This window comes from Ochotona curzoniae, unplaced genomic scaffold (genome assembly GCF_017591425.1).
Source record: "Ochotona curzoniae isolate NIBS_2020 unplaced genomic scaffold, NIBS_Ocur_1.0 contig_430, whole genome shotgun sequence".
NCBI classification, from domain to species: domain Eukaryota; kingdom Metazoa; phylum Chordata; class Mammalia; order Lagomorpha; family Ochotonidae; genus Ochotona; species Ochotona curzoniae.
This window is the reverse complement of record NW_024466219.1, coordinates 15,790,864-15,814,552: the sequence shown is the minus strand read 5'-3', so window position 1 is coordinate 15,814,552 and position 23,689 is coordinate 15,790,864. Positions and strand designations below refer to the sequence as shown.

Genomic DNA, 23,689 nt, shown 5'->3' with positions numbered 1-23,689 from the left:
CCTGCTGAGCTACCATGCTGGTCCCTGGTATGTCCTTTTATGCACACACCACCAATGGGTGTTGACAAGACCCCAAACTAGCCTCTATCCAATCTCACTCAATAAAAGGGTATGATGTTTGCTTTAATCTTGAAGTTCATTTATTTTATGTATTTGAAAACCTGAGAGAGAGTGAGAATCTCCCATCTCTCATCTGCCAGTTCACACGCCCAAATGCGTGTAAGAGCTGAGGTTGGGACAGGCTGAAACCAGAGCCAGGAGCTCTAGCCTTTGAGCCATTGCCTGCTGCCTCCCAGGGAGTGCACCAGCAGAAAGTTAGAAAAGAGAGCAGGCCTGGGACTTGAACTCGGGCAGTTTTATGTGGAGTGCTGGTGTCCCAAGAAATGGACCAATGGCTGCACCAAATGCCCTCCACAAAGTACATTTTTTTCTCACTTAGGGGCAGAGCTACCCCATGTATACCTTCTCTAGCTGTTTGGTCCATGACCCCCTTTTCCTATTGGCTGGAGCCCAGTTCCTCTGGACCCTGCTCTCACCTGGAACATTCTCATAAGCTCTCTCTCTCTCACACACACACTTTCATACACACTCACTCACACACACACACATACACACGCTTTCATACATACTCACACACACACATTTACACACACACAATATTACACATTGATTCTCATCTCTTCCTCTCTTTGTGGGTTCCCTTCTCATCTAGGGCAATGTCTGGGGGCTGGCAGGGGACAGTGGATCCCTAAGCCTCTCAGGGCCTAAGTTGGATAGCACTAACAGTCTCTGGAGTCCAGTCATGAACACCTGTGAAAGCCTGGAGCAAACACAACCTTGGGTCTACTAGGTCCCAGATGTGTAACTGGTGCATAGCTGAGTCCTATGGTGTGGGACCCTTGCTTCATGTTCTTTTATTTTTTAAAGATGTATTTTTATTGGAAAGTCAGAGTTACAGCGACAGAAAGAGAGAAAGATTTTTTTTATCCGCTGGTTCCTCCCCAAATGGCCTCAACTCACAGAGCTGAGCTGATCTAAAGCCAGGAGCCAAGGACTTCTTTTGGGTCTCCCATGTGGGTACAGGGTCCCAAGGCTTTGGGCCATCCTCAGCTGTATTCCCAGGCCACAATCATGGAGCTGCATGGGAAGTGGAGAAGCTGGGACATGAAATGGTTTTCATATGGGATCCCTGAACTTGGAAGTTGAGGATGAGCCAAATGAGCCAACGTGCCAGCCCCAAATGGCACATTTGCAACTCTGTGAGAGGGAGGTATGGAAATCTAAATGTTACTAGGTTCTTATGATCAAGTTCACCTGTTCATTGAGGCTGAAGGAGATGTATTTCCCCACTCTCCAGGGTTATAGAGTGAGGACTCCAGAAGGTGCTGGAATTTGGATAACTCAAGAACAGGCAAACAGCATTTTCAGGGGAGGACAGCAAAGCCAAGGACACAGCACTGTGACTGTGAGGGCCCTGGGAGATGAGCTTGACCAAAGCAGAAGGTCAGTGGTATGAGAGTTCATGAACGAACTCTCTCATCAACAGAGAACCATTGGGGCTGTGTGAGGCCATTTGCTGGGAGTAGAGGCAAGGAGCCGCACTGAGCACTAGGCCTGGTCTCACTGCTCTCTGGGTCAGCTGTTCCACAGGGTCTGAACAGGATCTGCCCACACTGTCACCTTGCCTCTCCATAGGGTCAGTAGGATCCCAGGGGCTCCGATATCCCACTCTGCCAAATATTCAATTCTGCCTTCACTCATTCTGCCTTCTTCTCTGCCTTTCCCCCACTGGACTTCCCCTTCCTCCTCTCAAACACTTCAGGCAGCCACGTGCATGTGAAGGAGAGTAGATGGGTGATGCATCACAGCACCAGGCGAGCACGCAGCTACAAGGAGACTCCTTGTTCTTGCAAAGCCCACCTGCCATTTCTGCTGACTCAGCCCCAGCCACCAGCCACAGGCCTCAGTGGCCCTCCCTCTTCCTCCTCTCTCCCTCGCCTTTGCTTTCCCAAGGCAGTCTGCGGTTTGCTGCTCAAGATTTCATCAGCTCATCCTTGCTGCCTTGCATTCCTCCTGTCTTGCTGTGGTCCATTAGGTTCTCTCTTTATCCATAGCAGTTCCCTAGAGATGCCAGAGTCTGCCTCAGGCAGACACTTCCCCTAGAGCCCCACTCACTAGCCTTCCCTCCCCACCCCACCCCCCACTCCCTCCAACAGCACCAAGGGGAGCTCCCAGGTTCCACTTTGAGAAGCCAGGGCCAAGGTTGTTCTGGAGGATTCTGCCGTGTCTCAAGCTGGATGGGCCCAATTCTGCCCTTTCACAGGTTTTACTCTCAAAGCCCTGGACACTCCTTGCAAGGATACCAAAAATGTCTGGGTTTGTATTTTTATTTCTTATATGATCTTTGCCTGGGAATCAGCTTTTCTGAACTTCTTCAATCTGCTATGCAAACACCCACTTGGAAGTACTGTTATGAGACTTACACGAGATAACATCATATCAAAATAATTTTTAAAAATCGGAAATGGTCATGTAATTGGAGTTATTATTAGTATTCATGTTTTTCTCAAGTAGATAGTAGAGATGCTGCTTCCTGTTTATGCTGCTTCCAAATACCAGGAATAGCATATCAGATCAAAGATTGAGTTCTGGAGGGGAAACAAAGTGGGCAAAATAGGGTGAGAACACATTTAAACAGATGGAGAAACATTAGGGTGAAGCAGAGAGGGCACATTCTAGTAAATAGGAAGGACAGACCAATGGCAGAGGGGCACCTGGAGACTGATGGACACAGGAAAGCAGTGGAAATAACGAGGTGGCATTGCGGTGACCAAACATCCCAGCAGCATTCAGAGAGAGGCAATCTAAATTGCACTAGCAGTCGGAACTCGACCAGCAACCAGGTGGGAATGGGGATTCTCTGGGAACTCAGGAGGTGAACTCAGATAAAGAACTGCCCATTCTGCTGGTTTGTTTGATTTGACCAGGAGCAGAGACAGAGCAGCAGATCCCAATCAGGCAGTGCAGGAACAGGGTAGATTTCATGGCCCAAACCCACAGTAGAGTTGAATCAGGCACCATTTTATGCAGGGAAGCGAAGGCTATGGAACAGGGCTGTGCATGCACTAAGCTGGGAGAGAACTCATTTTGGGCTCAGTGAATTGCAACAATGTGGCATCCTACAGGTTCCACCCAAAATAGGTCCCAGTAGCCCTCAGACCTAAGGGCCAGCAGATCCAGAACACCTGCAGTGGCATATCAAGTGCCATTTTGTACAGTGTGACAAAAGCCTTGAGACTGCAGGCACAACAGTGAGCTGCGCATGCCCTGAGCTGGGAGCAAATTCGCTGAGCTTAGTTGCATTGCATTGGTCCCACAGGAAAATAATACTGACTTTGGCATCTTACGACTCAAAATAGGTACATGTGGCCCTCAGACATAATGGCCAACAGGGTCTGGCAAGATCAGCATTGCCAACAACTTTGCTATTTAAGACACCTGGTGTCTTCCTAATTTTGGGAAATGTGCGAACTGGAAGTGGGAGAAACGCAGTATAGACAATGTGCAGCCTCAGCATGGGATCACAGGAGGTAAAGTGCTGAGCCAGGAGCTAGAGTTACAGAGACTGTGGTGGAAGTCTAACATAAGAGCTCAGATTTGAAACTCTGTGGAGGGAGTTGTACAAGTGACGGCAAACAAAGAGCCATATGCTAACTGCAATAAGTAAAATCAAATTGCAGACCTGTGGGTGACACAGCTTAGAAACCTTCCCCAAGGAGAAGAATCTGATAACCAGAAGTACAATGACCAAGAGCAAAAGAAGAGACAAAAGCACAATAAATATGAGGAAACGGTTAAAACGCTGGAAGCAGAGCTGGCTCAAGCTAGAAAAAAAAGTACTCAGGAATTAAGAGACACTATTAAAAGCCCAAATATGAGTTATGAGAGTTCCAGAAGGCGCAGAAAGAGAAGCTGGGTTTAAAAGTGTGTTTAATAAAATAATAAAACTGTCCCTAATCTGGAGAAAGATTGGGAAACAACATCCATGAGGGGCATAAAACTCCCAACAGTGTTGACCAAAAGCGATCTTCACCACGACACATGGTGCTCAAGCTCTCTTCAATAGAACGTAAGGAAAAGATCCCCATATGTGCACATGAAAAAAATCAACTGACGTACAAAGGAATGCCAATTAAACTCACAGGAAACTCTACAGGCCAGAAGAGAATGGAGCAACATATTCCAGATTCTAAAAGCAAAAATGTTGGCCCAGGATAACGTACCTAGCAAAGCTTTCCTTTGTCTTTGAAAATGAAATAAAATTCTTCCACAGTAAAGAAAAAAGAATTTGCCCCTTCCAAACCTGCCTTAAAAATGATACTTAGCGATGTTCTTTTGACAAAGAGGAATAGCACCCACCAAGACCAAAGGCAAACGTGAAGAACATTCCATCAAAATAACAACTGAAGATTAAATCAATGAACAACCTATTGCTAAATGACAGGACCAAATTATCACCTATTTATATTAACCCTGAATGTACTTAACCTCATCAATCAAATGTCATAGATTAGTAGACTGGATTAAAAACACAAAACCTATTTGTTATCTACATTTCACCAGCCAAGATCAGCGGAAACTATAACTCATGGATTTTGATGTTATTGTTTTCAGTTTCATTCCTTCAAAACACTTTTTTCCTCTTTAAATTCTTCAATGACTCATAGGTCATGCAGTAGCATCATTTTCTTCAAGAAGGTTCTTGATTTTCTTTTTCAATTTTTCAGTGACACATTAGTCATTCAGTAGCATGTTTTTAAACTTCATGGCATTGTAAATTTCTGTTTTTCTTCCTGTTGTTGGTTTTGTTGTGACTTTTTGCTTGGGGGTATTTGTAGTAACTGTGCAGTGGAGACTCACGTGTCCATATGTGAGGATACAGTACAGCGTGTATCTCTACTTTCAGATTGAGGGTGGACTCCCAGTGAAACTTTTTTTTTTCTCTTGGATGTGTCTTGACAATGGGATATTGGACTCTGCCGTTGTCCATGCCTGCAATGATGGACACATGACTGTTTATGAGGAACTATACTGTTCTAATGGTGTGGGAGAACTCAGTGTCTGTGTGTGTGTGTGGAGGGATTTGGGGAGGGGTAGGGGAAATCCCAGGGCCTATTGAATGATGATAGATAGATAGATAAATAAATAAATAAATAAATATTGAGTTCTGGAATGATCCTTGGAAAAGACTTGGAATCCTGGTTCATCTATTAGCTGTGTTGAGCAAGTCACATGATTTCTCTGATTCATCTCAATTTCCTCACTGTAATGAGGAAAGAAAGAAAGGGAAAATCACACATAATTTATTTTCCAGGCTTGTGGGGGAGAATTTGGGATTGTCTTATGAACTGATGACAGCTTCTGGAGAAGGTGTCCACGCTGGCCTCCAGGGAGTTCAGGGCAGTGCTGTGTGAACATCCCATGGTTGTTCCTTTACTGAGGGTGGGTCAGAGAGCCACGCACCCCTTCGACTCCCGTGCCAGCACCAGCAAGGCTGTCTGCTGGCACCTCGGCCTCCTCTCTCAGACCTGAGGTCTGTCCTGGCCCTGCCATCAGGGCCACCTGCTCTGCTGGCAAGGAGGATACCTGAGCACTCAACACCCTCCCCTGCATCCCTTACAGCCATGCAGTTCAGTGGGATATCTTCTCCCAATGCCACCGCAAACAACAAACTCAAGCCTCTCTCCAGAAAACCTCAGTGCAAAAGCAAGGCATATGCCATGACTCACTTCTGCTAGAGTCGAGCTCCAGCTGAGTTCAGAACTCGCAAAGGGTGCGTGGATGAGGCGCAAAGAGGAAAGAAAGACAGACCACTAGGATTTCATCATCATAATGGACAATGTGGGAAAGCTGTCCGCTTTATTTATACAGAATCAGTCAAACTCTGGCTCAGACTTTTTACATCATGGTCAAGTGGATATTTCTAAAGATAACTCTGCCATTTGTTTCACCTTAAGCTAGGATGTTATTCATCCTGGTGCTGTGGTTAGGAAAAAGTCCTCAATAGATGGTGCATATCAATCAGTAACACATTCCTACCACAATCCTCATTCTACAGCTTAGTCTTGAGTTAATCAAGGAAGGAAAGACTTCACAGAAGGAGGGACATAAAGATCAAAGAAAGAGGGAAAGAATAGATTCCCACTTACACCTGGGGACAGAACACCCTTGATTAGCATATGGTCAATGAGGGAGGGAAAACCCTAAGCCCTTTGGCTAAAACAGTATCAGCAACATCAACTTCCAAGCTCACATCGGTAGTAAACATTAACTCCACAGAGGCAGACAATGCCTAAATAGATTACAGAAATCTCAGTGGGGTGGTCCGGTGTCCATGCAAAGGGAGGCAGAGCTGCATTCAGGTGGTCCACCGGGCCCTGCCAAACAGCGGAAAGTTCCTTGTGGCCCTGCCTGCAATGGAACAATACTCTTCACACCTTCCTGTCTTCCACACCCAGCACACTTCTTACACTATTCTCTGGTCAATTTAAAAATTCATACCACGTAGTTTAAAACACATACCCAGGGGAATGCGCTTACTCAACTGTGTTCACCCAAGAGGCAGTCAGCAAAATTCCCTGACCCGCTATGAAGCCTCACCCAGGGAGCCGGCTTTGTAGGCTTCAATGCTGGAACTTTAGCCTTGAGGGCATGCTCTAGAGTCTGTGCCGGTGACAGGAGGCAATTTGCAGTTTGTCTGGGAGATCTGAGGGCACAGCCAGGGTAGGAAGTCACTGTCCCTGGTTGCAGAGTGCATATGAAGAAGAAGGGAAAGTGCACCTGGGGGCAGGTGCACGATGTTGAAACTCTCATTGAGCCTGTTTGGCCTCCAGAGTGGATTTGCTTCTAGAAACCCAGAACATGAGACTTGGTGGTCCCTGCGGATCCTTCATTCACCCTCTCGCCAAAGACCAGGTGCTGCAACTGCAGTGCTGCATGTCTGTACAAGCTATCTTAGGGTGACAAGAACGAAGCAGAGACTCCCTGAAAAGCTCCTGGGGTTCACCCAGGTTAGGCTGACCCTGCTGCCCTTTATCTCACCTGTTTGCTTTCCATCAGTCTCAGGATTAGACCAATTTAACACAAGACAGTGGCGACACCAAGGGCTGCTCCCAGCTATAAAAGATACATTAGTCCCTGTAATGGTCCATCTTCCCCAGATCGCTTCCTCCATCTGTACATTTATGGGCCGATGAAACAGAACTTATCCAGGAAGGCAGAAAGGCCAGCACACAGCAGGCGACAGGTACAGGGAGAGAGGAGCTGGCTCACTCCCACGTGGGATGCATACTCCCAAGTGGCAGCTCCGCCCACTGCACCACAAGGCCTGCCTCATGTCTGTCTGTCTGTCTCTCGTAATATCTATTTTGGCACAGAGACTTTGCAAAATCTTGATTGTTCTATTTTCATTCTCAGGTGGGGATGCACAGGTCACTATTTTCATAACGATTTTGTGAGGCCTAGGAAAGACTCTGCCTTTCAAATAAGTTCTTTTTAAAAAATCTTTTAAAAAATTACCATGGAGGCTGGCATTGTGGCATAGCGGCCTAAGCTACTGTCTGTGACACCAGTATCCATATGGGTGACAATTCATATCCTAGCTGCTCCACTTCTGATCCAGCTCCCATCTAATGGCCTAGGAAAGGCAGTAGAAGATGGTCCAATTCCTTGGGACCCTGCTGCCCACGTGGGAGACCAAGAAGAAAAGCTCCTGGCTCTTTATTTTAGCCTGGCCCAGCCCTGGCTATTGTGGCCATCTGAGTGAATCAGCTGATGCTCTCTCTCTCTCTCTCTCTCTCTCTCTCTCTCTCTCTCTCTCTCTCTCTCTTCTGTAACCCTGCCTTTCAAATAAATAAATAAATAAATTATGCAGAACACGCAAGCAACTTCCTCAGAAGAGAAAGTCCAAACACTAAGTAGATATGTGAAAAGACATTCCAAGTAATTAGTAACTAGCAATTAGTAATTAGAAAAATAATGAGAGCTAACTCTGACTTAGCAGGTGGGTAAAACTTGAGAAGCCTGATTGTGAGGATGTTGGGAAATTAAGCTGCAGCTGGTGGGACAGCTAATTTGAAAATCAAAATTTAGGATCTGGAGCTATCTAGTAGAAAATGTATGCATGGCACGACCTGACAGTACTTCTACTCACTTCTACTCATTTGGGAGAGATTCTGACCCACGTCTCTCCTTGTAACCTTCTAGAGCAAGTCACACAATCCTGGGTTACTGTGGTGACCCGTGGTTACGATCTCAGGCTAGGAGATCAGAAGAAATGGGGCTGGACCCAGATACATGGCTTTTTCTATGGTCCCCTAGGCCCCTTCCCCTCAAGCAAACCGTGTTCAGCGCCTTCCACCCAGCCCCCACTCCAATCCTTTCTTTACCACTCCCTTCTCCATAAAGGTCTCCCCTTTCTCTTCCCTTTATGCCTGCAAGGATTCAGGTCTCTTCCCTCTTTCACCCCTCAACCCCCCCAGTCCCAGTGTCTACACTGCTTGGAGGGCTAACGGGGTGCAGGGGGAAGAGGGCGCGCCCAAAACTGACAGCTGCAGCGTCCCGGCGCAGGTGGCATAGCGACCGGTTGTCGCATTGGCCCTGCGCGTGTGCCTCTATCTGGGGACTTGTGCATGAGCAGCCTACAGGAGTTCGTCTGGCTGCCGGCTGCTCCCCTGAACGCTCGCGTCGGTAGCTTCTGGCTCTTGAAGTCCTTAGTCCATCACCCGCACCATACCTCCCGCCTCCCGAGCCAGCCTCTCGGTCCTGCTGCTAGGTGAGTACTGGCGACTCGCACTCCTGCCCGCCCTCCTCTGCGGGGAACCAACCGGCGAGCTGGGCTCCCCGGACGCGAATAAAAAGCGCTGGGCTGGAGCCGCTCTCCAGCCACCATCGCCGCCGGGGCTCCCTGGCGGGTCAGAGCGCTTGAGGGGTTTCGCTGGGGCTTCCAGGTCTAGGGGGCAGGGTGGGGGTGGGGGGACACCGACGGCTCCGGACGGCTTTCACGCTGGGTTACGGGAATCCTCTGTCTCCAGGGAAGCTTGGAGAAAGTGAATTTGGGGACAGGTTCCCAACCCTTTTCAACACTGCCTCCTCCCTCCTTTCCATCCTGACCGCCTCTTCCTGACCACCCTCCCCCACAACCTGCTCTTTCCAGGGGGTCCCTCCATCCTTGTCGCATTATCCTTCCTCTACCGTGTCCTCCGAGGCTGTTTCCAGTCATTTGTCATTCTCTCTGTACCTTTGCTCCACCTTTGACCTTCCCCTTGTTATCTATTTTACCCATTGGAACTCCCCACCTGCGTCCACACCCTCCATCCATCCTTTTCCCTCCTGGTAAACCCTCACCATGGTTTCAGGGCCTCATTGGGATATAAGTCCCACCCCAGGAAGTACCCTCTCTGCCCCCAATGCCACCACACCTTGGCTGGGCCGGGATGAAGAGTTGGCCAAAGTGGAGATTGGAGTCTTGGCCACTGTCCTGGTGCTGGCCACTGGGGGCAACCTGGCCGTGCTGCTGATCCTGGGCCGGCCTGGCTGCAAGCGCTCACGCATGCACCTGTTTGTGCTGCACTTGGCCCTGACTGACCTGGGTGTGGCACTCTTCCAGGTGCTGCCCCAGCTGCTCTGGGACATCACCTACCGTTTCCAGGGCCCCGACTTCCTCTGCCGGACCGTCAAGTACCTGCAGGTGCTCAGCATGTTCGCCTCCACCTACATGCTGCTGGCCATGACGCTGGACCGCTACCTGGCTGTCTGTCACCCCCTACACAGCTTCCGGCAGCCCAGCCAGTCCACTCACCCACTCATCGCTGTTCCCTGGTTGCTCGCCGCTGTCCTCAGTCTCCCGCAAGTCTTCATTTTTTCATTACGAGAGGTGATCCAGGGCTCCGGGGTGCTGGACTGCTGGGCGGACTTCCACTTCCCCTGGGGCCTGAGGGCCTACATCACCTGGACTACCCTGGCCATCTTCATCCTGCCTGTGGTCATGCTCACAGTGTGCTACGGCCTCATCTGCCATGAGATCTGTAAGAACCTAAAAGTCAAGACACAGGCCTACAGGGCGGAAGGCAGGGACTGGAGGGCCTGGGATGGGACCCCACCCTCTGCTCCCCCTGCAGCTGCCTTGGGGCTGCCCTCCCGCGTGAGCAGTGTCAGTACCATCTCGCGGGCCAAGATGAGGACGGTGAAGATGACCTCTGTCATTGTGCTGGCCTACATCGCTTGCTGGGCGCCCTTCTTCAGCGTCCAGATGTGGTCTGTGTGGGATGAAAACGCCCCTGACGAAGGCAAGTGTGTGGGGGTAGAGGAGGCTGGGAGGGTTAAGACGGAGGCGAGGCAGGTGGCAGGGAGTGAGTGAAGTGATTTGGAAGCATGTTAGAAGGGCAAGCTCCAACTCCCACTCAGATGATCGAAGCTGACTTTTGTGGGGGCATTTCCTGATTTTCACTGTTGGTAATATACCAGATTAGAAATCCCACGAGGTACTGAAGTGGAAAGGCCATAGGCAGATTTGATCAGCCAGCTGGAGGGGGTTTAGAATGGTGGACTGATGGAGCAGAAAGGGATTTCCAAAATGGGCTGGTCCGGATTGGTAATTGGTGATTTGTGACCCCGAATTCTCCCAGCACCCTTTCCTCTCCCTGGGCTGGGGAGGGCTTGGGCTCCTCGACAGCCACTGACAACCCCTCAGGTCTCAAGTTCAAACCCCAGGATGAACAGAGGCTTGGAGAGAGGCCAGGACATCCCCAGGGTCACACAGCTGGGGAATGACAAGGTGAAGCACAGAGCCCAGGCTTCCTGTCTCCTTGTCTTTCTCCTCCACGCCTTGAGCGTGATTCAAGGGTCTGTAAAAGGAGGAACGCGCTTTCTTCCTGCACTGGAAATGAAGTTGGCTCCTCCAGGCAGACATACTGGAGACCCTTGTTTGCGGCGTGCTAGGCGGCAGTCACCAGCACTTCAGATGCTGCCTGGTGGCCTGACCGTGAGGATGAGCTCAGCCTCAGGAAAGCAGGGCTTGTCTGGGCAGCCTGAGCACTGGAGAACGGAGTTCAGAAACACCCACTCCCTCTCCCTCAGGGACACGTGCTGGCCTCCTGTCTGGGTGACTGCTCTGCACTGTGTGTCCTGGTGGGTGCATTGCAGGCTGAGTGATGGGTACAACACGCAGCTGCCCTAGGGAGTCCCTGTGCCCAGGGGCTCTGGGCACCATATTTCCAGCAACCCTGAAGGATTTATAAATCCCCTTCCTCAGTATTGTGCTTTTCCCATCTCGTTTTGTTCACCCTAGGACAAGCTCAAGCCAGACGCCTTGCTTCCCTGAGAGCTGAACTAGGGAAAGGCTGTCTGTGAATTTGATACCAGGAGAGAGACATGCAAAAACAATGCCACACAGAGCTCCATCACATCCCTTCTTTTTTTTTTTTTTTTTTTTTTTTTTTAAGATTTGCTTATTTGTATTGGAAAGTCAGATATACTGAGAGGAGGAGAGACAGAGAGGAAGATCTTCCATCCGGTGGTTCACACCCCAAGTGACCACAATGGCTGGAGCTGAGCCGATCCGAAGCCAGGAGCGAGGAGCTCTTTTGGATCTCCCATGTGGGTGCAGGGTCCCAAAGATTTGGGCCCATCTTCAACTGATTTCCCAGTCCACAAACAGGGAGCTGGATGGGAAGCAGGGCTGTCTGGATTGGAACCGGTGACCATATGGGATTCTGGCACATGCAAGACAGGGGACTTTAACCACTACACTATCAGCACTGGGCCCCCATCACATCCCTTCTTAACTTTCCTTTTGACATTAGAACAAACTCTCCTTTAAGCAACAGCATTTCCTTCTCACAAATTGTGGGTCCCCTTCCCTGCTCTGGCCAAGCACGAAATAGCCTAGAAGGAAGGAAAGAGGGTTTCCTAGGGCCACAGATACTCCTATCAGAGAGAGACAGACAACCCTGCCATCTGTCTCTGTTAGGCTGTTAGGGGTGAGGCCTGCTCTGTTATCTGAATGGCGTGGAGAGGTAAAGCAGCTGGCCCAAATGACATGGTTGGCATGCACGGACTTGAGTCAAGACCTCTGTGGGCCAGGCTTCGCCAGTGGCACCAGGGCTGGTCCAGCTATTTGTCCCTTCACAGTGGAATCTGAGCAGACAGGGAGCCTGCTCGTAGCTGGTGCAGCCCTCCCCCTTGTTGGCAGTGTCTGCCACCATCCTGGGCCTGTCCCTCACTGTATACCGTGACTTACCACTTGCCAAGTGCCTTTTAAGACAGAATTTCTGGAACGAATTGCTACCCTCCAGACTGGGTACCCTTGTAGGCAAATGAGAGCCCACTGGCTCAAGATTTTTGGTCCTTTAAACGTTGTTATCAGCACATCTGATACTCCTCTCTGGCATGCTGGCCTCCCAGTCCTGATCTTCAGTGGGAACCTGCCTGTCACTTTGCCTTTTTATTGTTGCCCCTAAGTGTCAGCCGAGTTGCCCCCAGGACACGGCAGGGGCTGTATGGATTCATTTGGGCACTGTGTCTCCTCTCTCTAGCTTGGTTTCTCAACTTTTGGGAATTGAGGGGCCTGGGTGCCCTACCGGGATACCTGCAGCCCGTCATGCTTAGGCTGCTCCTGCTTGCCTCTCTCTCAGCAGATTCCACCAATGTGGCCTTCACCATCTCCATGCTCCTGGGCAACCTCAGCAGCTGCTGCAACCCCTGGATCTACATGGGCTTCAACAGGCACCTGCTGCCGCGCACCCTGCAGCGCCTTGCCTGTTGCAGACCCCCACGGCCCCAGCTGCGCCGGCAGCTGTCTCCCAGCAGCCTCTCTAGCCGCCGCACCACGCTGCTGACCCACGCCAGCCACACACCTGTCCTCAGCTTCAGCCTGGTCAGGAGCCCCAGGCCTGGAGAGTCACCCAAGGACTCGGAGCAGCTGGATGGGGAAGCTGCCACTGAGACGAGCATCTTCTAGATAGGACTCCCTAGAATCCACACAGGCTTGCCTCGGGTCCTCGGACTTATAGATGAGGGCTCAGGTTGAGGCCAGGATGGTCACCCCTACCCTTGGAGCCACAGCTCCCCCTAGTGGGAGGGCCGCCCTAGTTAGCTCCCAGTCACAGACACGGGAGTCAGAGCCACTCATGCCGCCTGCACCCCTGGTCCTGCTGCCTTCACAGTGCATCACAGGAGAGAGGAGAGGGGAGAGGCGAAAAGCTGGATGAGGACCCTCTGAATCCGGGGGGGCAGCGCTTCTGGAGGGGGAGGATGGTCCTATGAAGCTAGGTGAGTGGAAGTGTGAGCTGTACCTGCTAGGGCACCTGTCTGCCCCGAAGAAAGACTCAGCTGCATTGAGGATGAAGGCCAGCTCCTCTTCTCCCATGCCACTCCTTAGTGTGTATGTAGGACAGGGCAGAGTGGTGTGGTCTGGGGGAGTGAGGGTGGGAAGAAAGGCAGAGAGAGGGGAAGAAATAAAGAGTTAGGCTCCAGACTGGTTGCCTGCCCCCTCTCCCCGACAATGAGTTCAGGCTGCTTTCATCTCTGCGGCTGCATGGAGGAGACCTCGGACAGCAAGTAATACGGTCGTGGCATGAACGCTCCTGGGACCCCAGCTGCTGTGCTCAGAACTGGACAGGTGCAGGCCAGGTGGGGGGATGCTCAGCAATGCCTTCAGCGTGTCGCCTCTCCTCTCTGGGCGTCAGTCTCTGTACCTGTGGGTCAGGTGTGATGACCTCTGGGGACTTGCCCAGCTCCATCCTCCCACAATTTTGTAAGCCTGGAAATTGTGACAGAATGGAGAAACACCCAGGGTGTTCCAGCTGATGGGCTCTGGGACAATCGCTGGTTTCCCACAGCTGTGACATTGGGCCTAGTTCGGGGGACTGGCCAGCTGTCGCCTCTAGCTTCAGCTGTTTGAGGCTGGGTCCCTGTCTAGGGGTAGCAGAGACAGCAGGGCAGGAAGACCTGGGCTCTACTGGCTCCTCCTGGTCTCGGTGGACAACAGCCACGGGGAGGTTTCCTCAGCCCAGTTTTGAGTCTAGTCCAAGAGTCAGCCTTGGCGGTAGAAAGCACATCCGCTGAAATGTTAGGAGTGCCTCGTCCCGGCCCAGCCATCCCCAGGGACCAACATCAGTGCAAGACTGACTGATTTTGGCTGCCAGAGCCAGGTGGGGTTGCAGAGGTCAATGTAGCTGTAAACCCATGTATGCCATAAAGAATCACTCCTCTGGTTCTGCTCTAGGGAGCAAGATGGCTCCCTGCTCCATGCTTTGGGCCTAAAAGTCAAGGCAGATGGAAAAGCCAAAGGCCGCCTCTTTGCCGGCTTCTGCTATCTGAGTTAACCCCTGGCATCCAATCCACTGTTGCCCCATCCATCCGTCACGGTGAAGCTGGGTGAAGGAGCCTTCCTTGCCAGCCAGAGCTATGGAAGGCATTCCTTCCCCTGCTTCTGGAAGCTTCTACCCAGCCCTGGGCCCCGCCTTCATACCATGGCACTAAGAAAACCTTTGGTTGGCATGAGGCTTGGAAGGAGAGAAAAATACTGTTGTGTATACCCCCAAAGACTTGGCACTGAGTCTTGCCCTCACCTCTTCTCTTCTTGTACTCACTTGAACAAGTTATCTTCCCACTGTGACCCACATACCCCTCAGTTATCCAACAGAAGCAGCAATGCTCATTCTGTTGGCAAGGAGTTACAAGACAGCTGACTCTAGAATGTTCTACAGAGAAGATGAGGATGGCTGTAGGTTGCCCTGGGCCCAGGAGAGGCTACAGAGCATGGAAAGAAAGGGTCCTGGGACCTGGCATGGCAGAAGCCCCTTCCCCATCCATTGCATACTGGCTGGTGTGGGCTCTCTCGTCTTTCCTGCCTTGCACTGCAAGACGGCTGTCTGCGGATCCTCGCTGCTCCTTCCTTACAAAGGCTGCATGAGCTCTTTTCTGGAAAGCCGGAGAGGCAGTGGGAGCTATTGGGACCACGCTGGGAGAGGCTGAGGAACTCAGGATTCTGGTCCCGGGAGCTCCTGGAGGAAGATCCGGCTTTTGTCTAGATCTATGATGACAGCTTTTGCAAGGCCTCGGGGGCGCTCATGGCAGCCTGGGCAGAGGAGGAGGCTTGGGCAAGGTCACAGGGACCAGCTCTCATTGCTCTCTGCCATCTTTTTGCCTCATTGCAGGTAGCTGACTGCCAGGGAAGGCTGCACTGTAGACTGTGCACCAGAGTTCCTTAAAGCTCACGTAGGAGCAGGAGGTGAGGGCCAGCAGGGCCGAGGAGGCAACAGGACATCATTGCTTGGCTGAGGGCTTCTTTGGAATGCTATCAACCAGCAGTTTCTCAAATGACCATGTCTGCGTTTTATGTGTATTTGCATCTTTCATATCTCAGGGGATGTCAATGAGTCCAGACTACGGCTGTTCTGGGTCAGGAATCCAGGGACATGGTTAAACTTAGCCAATAAAGCTTATTGACATCCAGGACATTTCTGAGCATCTTCTTTTCCTAAGGGCAATTCTCATGGGAAGTCAAAGTAAAGTTAAAATGTCATATTCTTGAGAGAGGTGGTAAGGGAGACCGGCACCTAGTTTCTGTGGGGAAGGCAGTGTTCGGCAGTTAGCTATGATTCCACAAGGTGGCAGTATGGAATCGAAAGTGCCTGGGCTGGGCTGCGGGGGTTCCGGCCTACGAGTCAGAGTGAGGTTTTCTTTTCTGCCTCTTACTGCTAAAATCTAGGATCCACGCCTCGCCTCTCCTTGGGGAGGTCTGGGCGGAAGCGACCTCTAGGGGCGGCTAGGAAAAGCACCCAAGTTTTGCACTGGAATGTCATATGGTGCTTCCTCTGAAGTTCTCGTTTGGTCTTAATCCCTTGACACACCTGCTGTGGGCTTCTTTCCTTCCAAGCCGTGGAGTTAGCCGGCAGGTACACAGCACAAGAGTTCCTGCTGCAGGGTGAGGGCTGTCCGCTAGCCAGGGGAGCTGCAGTTCTGGTTGAGCGGCTGAAGCATGGGTCTGAGCAATGGGTTCTGCCCACAGCAGCCAACACACCTGTCTCGCCCCGGAGGTCTGCTTGGGCATTTGGGGGAATGGGAAAGGATCCCATCACCTACCCATGAACTCAGCCCTCTCTGTTCCTTGGGTAGAGAACAATTAGGAAACACCACATACTAGCAGGCTGCCCTGATGGCATGCCAATGAATAATTACAAAATTGCCTCTCTAAATGAATATAAGATGGCCTGTCCTACCTGCTTTGTCCCCAGACCCTAAGACTAAAGTAGGCCAGGCCTCTGTGCGAGGGAGTTGGCCCAGCTGGAGGCCATTACTGCCTGGAGGTTGGAGCCACCCAAGAGAGTGAGCCCAGGAGGCTGGTGGGCAGCCCTCACACAGCGTTCTCCAACGTGATGAAGATCGCGTTGTGGTTGTATCGGCTGTCAGATGAGGGGGCTACTTCCCTGGTAGGGGCTGGGGGACAGTGCACCTGGGAGTGAGTTGTCTGGAGAAAAGAATCTGGCAGCCACAGTGATTTCACTAACAGGTGCTCACTGAAGGGGAGGTCATGGCCATGAGCATCCTCACTAACCACCTGTTACTGGGTGTTTCCTGCGATAGCCCCACGTGAGGCTCCACACTGGCAGGCTCGGTGACCTGCGTTGAGTCCCTTCGATTTCACGACGCTCTGTGAAGGCTTCTAGCACTTTCCCATCCCCACAAGTAGGTCCCAGAGGCCTCGACCCAACCATGATCCAGATAACTAAGATGTCTTCTGATTTATGTCTCTTCCCACCTCCTCGAGACTTGTCCCAGAAACCTGCAGGAAGCCACCTTGCTGCTGGCCTTACCAGGGTCCCTGTGAACTGTTGCAAGAAGCCTGCTGTTTTTCCTTTTTAAAGAAGTCAGTGACAAGTAGTATTTCCTGTCTTGTTTCAAGGTCAGTGTTGTTATTTGTGGTGTTGTGCTTATTCCCTATTCTGCCTCTCAAATTGGGAAAATCTCCGTCCTCAGTCACCAAGGCTTTGTGTGGAGAGAGCAGCGACAGGAGCTTACAGGCGAAGGGACACTCAGTGGCAAAGGTGTCCAGCCCCAAACCCCGAGCTGGGGTCATCCTTCTGATTGTCCTGGGGGAGATGAACTGGGAGGGGAGACCTTGGGGTTGAACTTGGCTGGGAGCATGTATCCCTAGGGCTTCCACTGTTGGGTACATACTTGTTTAGCTGTTGTCAATGAAATTTCTTCTCATTTCATTTCCTTATTAGCTATTAAAGATTTATTTATCTTTTTATTGGAAAGGCAGATGTACAGAGAGGAGGAGAGACAGAGAGGAAGATCTTCCGTCTGATGATTCACTCCCCAAGTGACTGCAACGGCCAGTGCTGTGCCGATCCGGAGCCAGGATCCAGGAACTTCCTCCAGATCTCCCAAAAGGGTTCAGGATCCCAAAGCCCTGGGCCATCCTCGACTGCTTTCCCAGGCCACAAGCAGGGAGCTGGATGGGAAGTGGAGCAGCCAGGATTAGAACCAGTGCCCACATGGGATCCCGGCACATTCAAGGAGAGGACTTTAGCCACTAGGCCACACCGCTGGGCCCACCCCACTACTTTTTAATTCCATTTAATTCCATTTAATTCCATTTTTCCATGGATCATGTTGAAGTTCCCCTTATATTAACCCATCCAGTTCTCATCAGCTCCTAGAAGACAGGTACTGTTAGTATTTCTAATGGTCAGGGAGCAAAACAAAGACACAGAGAGGTTACCTAACGCATTCAACATCACAAAACCAGGTTACACGGCGTGGCACCCAGGCAGGCTGGCACGACAGTGTGAAATCTTAGCTTCTGCATTAAAGAAAAGAAAATATCATTTGGGCAAAAGGAAATAAAATTGATTCTTATTTGCAAAATGTCTCATTTTCCACCTAGAAATCCCCAAAGAATCCTCTACAAAGCAAGCAGAATTAATGAGACGGGCTCAATAAAGCCTTGTGGCTATGAGACACAATCTCAGACTCCCAGATGTTCTTTCTGTTCTGTTGGTAATGGACAGAAAATTAGCTTCCTGCCAGTGCAGACCCAGGGGCACCAGTGAAGATGACTTAAATGACCAGGGTTCTGCCACCCTGGTGCGAGACTTGGATTACATTCCTGACCCGCAACTCGGCTGTTGGGAAATGAACCAGCAGATGGAAGCTCTTCCACTATCTGTCACTGCTCCTCAAAGACATTTTAAGAGTTAAGACATTGAGGGCTCGGTGGTGTGGCCTAGTGGCTGAAGTCCTTGCCTTGAACGTGCCCTGGGATCCCATATGGGTGCCAGTTCTAATCCCGGCAGCTCCACTTCCCATCCAGCTCCCTGCTTGTGTGTGGCCTGGGAAAGCAGTCGAGGACGGCCCAAAGCTTTGGGACCCTGCACCCACGTGTGGGAGACTCGGAAGAAGTTTCTGGCTCCTGGCTTCAGATCGGCATAGCATCAACCGTTGTGCTCACTTGGGGAGTGAATCATCGGATGGAAAATCTTCCTCTCTGTCTCTCCTCCTCTTTGTATATCTGACTTTCCAATAAATAAATAAATCTTATTTTTTAAAAAAAAAAAAAGTTAAGACATTGAAGCAAGTGCAGGTTCTCTGAGTACCTCTAATTAGCACAGCATCAAATTTAGACATCAAAATTGTACCTGAGCATGTCATTGGCCCATTGAGACAAGCAGCATGTCTGTCAACCAAGTATTTTTTCAGTGGTCTATGTGTGTGGTCCTGGAGCAAACACCATCTGTACTTCAAGGTCTGGCTTTGAACTTGACAAATCAATGCCTGATGAAGAAGCAGACGAGATGCTATAGGCAGGGACTGTTGAGTTGTCAGGAGGAGCAATCTTGACGCCCCAACCCATTTCTGCCCCCGCCTCCCGTCACCCCACAATGGAATATGCAGTGAAGTTTCTGCAGGGGAGTAGTTGGGATGGATGGAGAGAGGGGACTCTAGTGAGTCAGCCAAACGCGTCTCTGCCTCAGCTGCAGGGGACAGTTCAGTGGGATCAATCAACTTCAGCCAAGTTGGATTTCAGTTTGACCACACAGTGAAGTAGAGATCCAAGCTACCCACAATGCACCCACACAAGGAAAATGTCAAGAGTGCTTAGTGGCTAGACACACTGAGTTTGGCCTGCCCAGCTGTGGGTTGCTTTATCTCTTTGGCCTCAATTCTACACTGCAGAGTGGTACCTGCTTCTCTTTCTAGACTCCTACCTGTTGTGAGTCAGAGTTAGAGCTGTGGCATCCAACAGGACGTTGCTTCCACAAGAGCTCCATGACTGGCTCATGGTTTGCTGTAGCCATGATTAAGCCTGTGATGGGATCTGATTTTCTTTCTGTACTGCATCACACCAGGTATGTGCCCAGTGCTACTTGAGGGGTCGAATGGGGCATAATGGCCCTAAGCCGAGACACTGAGCTCAGGAGGAAGACACGGTGGACGGAGCCCTGGTCGGACAGTCCCTCCCCATGCCCAAGCTCTCTGAGAAGTTTCTTCCAACAGCTGCAACCAAGTCATTTGACCCCTGACTGCCTCAGTTTCCCCGGCCTCTCCAGGGAGGCTGTGAGGATGACCATGCTGAGCTGTCAGTGTGTTCAAGCTGTCCCTAGCATACAGTCACCTGCAGTTGGGACCAGCTGGGGGTCTGCTTTCTGTTGTGGGATTTTTCTTACCTCGATATTTGCCTGTCCTTTTTCCAGGACAGCACACACTCATTGATTTCCATTCATAGCACTCGAACTCCTGGGCTGATCCCTTCTCCTCTATACAGCTCGGAACAAGTCCTAAGGAGGACTCCAGGATCTGGTTCCCAGTTGCCTCACAAAGAAAAACTAGGGGCTGGTGTTGTTGAGCAGTGGGTTATGTCCTGCTAATGTCCTGGAAGAGCAGCAGAGGATGGCCCATGTCCTTGGGTCTCTGCCACCCTTGGGGGACTCAAGATGGAGTTTCAGGGTCCTGGCTTCAGCCTGACTCAGTCCCAGTCAACATTTGGGAAGCAAACCAGTAGATGGAATATGTCTCGCTCTCTTTTTTCTCTCCCTCTCAGTCACTTTGCTTTTCAAATAAATACATACATCTTTTTTAAATTTTATTTTTGATATTTACATAATTGATTAGGGTGGAAAGGCATCAGGATTAGGGGAAAGTGAGTGAGACCATTATTTCCAATGTTTTTTTCTTCTTCTGTATCCAGGGCAAGAAGGGAGATAAGGGAGGAAACTGTACCCAGCCTTCCAACTGTCTCAGTACCTGGGGATGGGGAACAGCCACCCAATGTCATCCCAGGGTTCCTGATGTGCAGCATGCTCCAAGAGTTCTGCTCAAGTGGTTTCAATAGTTCTGAAACGCTGTCGATCTCACCAATCCAAGGATGAGGAAATCCTCCTGAGGTCCATTGGCTGACATAGTTCACCTCCGTGTCCCAGATATTTGCTGTCAGCTCTTGGTTGGGCTGACCAATTTGTTCTGTCCTCCTTCCTCTGCTGTGGTACCAGATGTCCTCTGCAGGCTCCAATGGACTGCTATATCCTCCATATGCATCTGGGCATGCCATCCATTGCTCCATCTTGGCCACTGAGGAGGCTCAGTTTTCACACATGCACTCCATGGTCAGACTACAGATCCTGGGATTCTCCCTGTGGTTGGAGTTTTGAGTCCAGTGCTTTAGTTGGGGGAATCCCCAAAGGAACCTCATCTGAAGTGATCTCAGACCTGATTCTTGCGCGTGATTGCCAGTATGGGATCCAGCTGTCTGTCACCCACATCAGCCTATGCACACTGGTAGTTGCAATTGCTAGATCTATTCTGCATCCAGCCCCTTCTCTTACATAAACCAAAGGATACTGTGGCCTAGAACAACCCTGCCCATCACACACTCAGCCTTCACATACACTAGTGGGAATTGCAGCCTAATTGAAGTAACCCCTAATAACCCCTACTAGGCCCACCCCTAGCCCTGATTCCTGTGCTTGCTAGTATGTGCAGTAGACTGGGCCAGTCTGTCTCACATCCCATTTAGCTCTCATACACATTGGTGGGCATTGAAGCCTAGCTCAACCCAGCCAACCCGCTATCCAGTCTACCACCCCCAGCCCTGGTTCTCATGTTCACCAGTGGGAGTTACAACCAATCAGAAAGGAGCCCACAGTTTCCATACTGGACCCACTCCCAGTCCTGGGTCTTGCACCCTCCAGGTGGTTCTGCAGTCTAGCTTGACAGCATTTGCTCCCAGTCCTGGCACTTGTCAGCTGATGCTGCAGCAAAGCTCAACCATCCTGTTCTTATTCTGGCCTATGCATGAATAAGTGGGTACAGTTAGCTTAGCCCAGCATGGCTCATCCCTAACCCAGTTCACATGCCAACAGTTGTAGTTCTGTCCAGCCTGATCTGCCCCAATCCCAATTCTCACACTTGCCAGTGGGAGTAGTGGCCCAGCAGGGGAGCACCCCCGCAGCCCCCTACTGGGCTTGCATCCCTCCTCCCTGCCCTGGTCTCACATGTGCCAGTGGGTACTGTGACACTATCTGGCATGGCCCTCCTCACTTTGGTATTTGCCAGTGTGTGCTGCAGTATGGTCTGGCCCAGTCTTCCGCCCAGTTTCGGCTCATGCTAGTGGTTGCTGCAGCCTAGCCCAGCCCAGCCAGGCCCCAGTCCTGGCCCTAATGTGAACTGGCTGGAGTTGCAGCCTGACCAGTCCCATTCTACAGCCCATCCTGATTCTCAGATCTGCCAATGGGTGTCATGAACTGGCCCAGACAACTGGCCCAGACTGCCTGCTCCCAGACCTGACTCAGACATGTTGACAGGTTCCATAACCTGGCTTGGTCTGGGCTGCTCTCAGCTTTGGTCTCTGTGCTGCTACCCTGCAGGGACTGTGTCCTGACAGAGGTGTTCCCCAAGCTCCTCTATCAGGTCTCCTCCCAGTGGCATATCTTGTGTACAACGTTGGGTCCTTGGCCAGACTGACTTAGTCTACATCCTGTCCTGGCAAGAACAGTGGCATTGCTCAACTGGCTCACACCCAATCTGATTCTTACTGTTGGGTGCTACAGTGCATACATACTTGGTCCACACCCAGACACAGCTCTCAAATGGTTCAACAGGAGCTGAGATCTAGCCCAGCCCATCTTACACCCTCCCTGGCTCTCATTAGCTCACCCAGATCCAGTCCACACTAATTCTGAGGGACAGTGTAGTCATGTTCAACTCAGATCGCAACCTCCCCCCCCCACCCCCCGCCAATACTGGCTCTTGCACTCACCAGAGGGAACCACAATGCAGCCAGGGTGTCCCCTTAGCTCTCCAACTAGGTCTGTTCCCAGATGTAGATCTTGTGCGTGTCATGACCAGCTCGGCATAGCCCATCCCCTGTCTTGACCTTTGGCATTGGATGCTGCAGCCTGACCTCAGTCCAAACTCTTGCTGGTGAGTGCTTCAGCCTAGCCCTGCCCAGTCTGCTCATGTAAACTGGTAGATATGATAGCCTAGCCCAGCATGACCCACACTTCAACCTGGCTCATGCACATGCCAGTGAGCTAAGGTTGGCCCAACCCTGCCTGGTCCACCCTCTCCAGAACCACCCCACACCTTTGCAGATGGGCAGAGCTACCTTGCCTGGCCTGACCAGCACCCAGTCCTGTATCATATGCTCATCAATGAGAGCTACAGCCCACCAGGGATGTTTCCCAAGTTCCCCCTACCAGGCCCATCTCAAACCCAGATCTCACATGTGCTGGCAGGTGTTGGACTCCTGCCTGGCATAGTATGCCCCCTCTATCTCAGCCTTAGTATGAGCTGGTGGCTGTTGCAGCCTGGCCTGCTCCACATCCTATTCTTAGTTGTGCCTGTAGGTGCTGCAGCCTGGACCAGTCTGGCCTATTCCCAACCCCAGTACCCACAAATGTCGGAGCGTGAACTATGCTGGTTTACTGACATGGTTAACACAAGAATTAACATGAACCAGGCCCAGAATGACAGTCACTGTGAACTGCTTTTACTTCAACAATGTAACACTTGTCTAGGTACAAGGCAAGCTAGTTGTCTACAGTTGGGGACCTCCTTGTTTATTTTTTTCCCCCCACTCAGGTACACATCTGCCTCAAGGACTTTGCACTTGCTGCTCCTGCTGCCTCCAGTGCTCTTCCCACTTATCCTCAAATCTCACAGCATTACTTCGGTTGGGTCAATGTCAGTGAGGCCTTCCCAGCTCCCAATATAAAGTAGAAGTCCTCTCCCACCTGGTGATCCCTCCCTGTGCTGTCATATTTTGTTTCCCTAGACCACCTGCCATCATCTGACCTGCTATGGATTTCCTTGCTTATTTGCTCATTCGGGAAGGCAAATGCCATCTGGGCAAAGTTCTATTTGTTGTATTCACTCATGTTCATATTCCTGTTACTGAGAACATGGAGGTGCTTAACGGAGATTTGCAAAGAAAGGAAAGGAATGTGTCAATTGCAAAGTTTCAGATGTTAACCAAAGTCCCCCATGGAAGTGTCCCTGGTTGGTGGTGGACAGGGGTCAACCTCCCATGAGGTGCTCCTTCATGGCCCCATTTCTCATGGGGGCTCACTGATAAGAGGAACTCCCTATATATTTGTAAGCTCCACCTACCCCTCTTCCGTAA

General features: G+C 50.9%; 1 protein-coding gene across 1 annotated transcript; it reads left to right on the top strand.

Moving 5' to 3' along the window:
• The first annotated feature begins 9,406 nt into the window (after positions 1-9,406).
• AVPR1B (arginine vasopressin receptor 1B) lies at positions 9,407-13,018 on the top strand. The gene is made up of 2 exons (XM_040985278.1): positions 9,407-10,346; positions 12,696-13,018. Exons 1-2 carry the CDS (start codon positions 9,407-9,409, stop codon positions 13,016-13,018), a joined length of 1,263 nt encoding a protein of 420 aa, XP_040841212.1.
• The last annotated feature ends 10,671 nt before the right edge of the window (positions 13,019-23,689 follow it).

What these genes read in the sequence shown, in the direction of transcription:
- AVPR1B (XM_040985278.1), top strand. Translation starts at nt 9,407, where the DNA reads ATGGTTTCAGGGCCTCATTGGGATATAAGTCCCACCCCAGGAAGTACC. An exon ending in TGAAAACGCCCCTGACGAAG is followed by an intron (nt 10,347 to 12,695) that starts GCAAGTGTGTGG and finishes CTCTCTCAGCAG; the next exon opens with ATTCCACCAATGTGGCCTTC.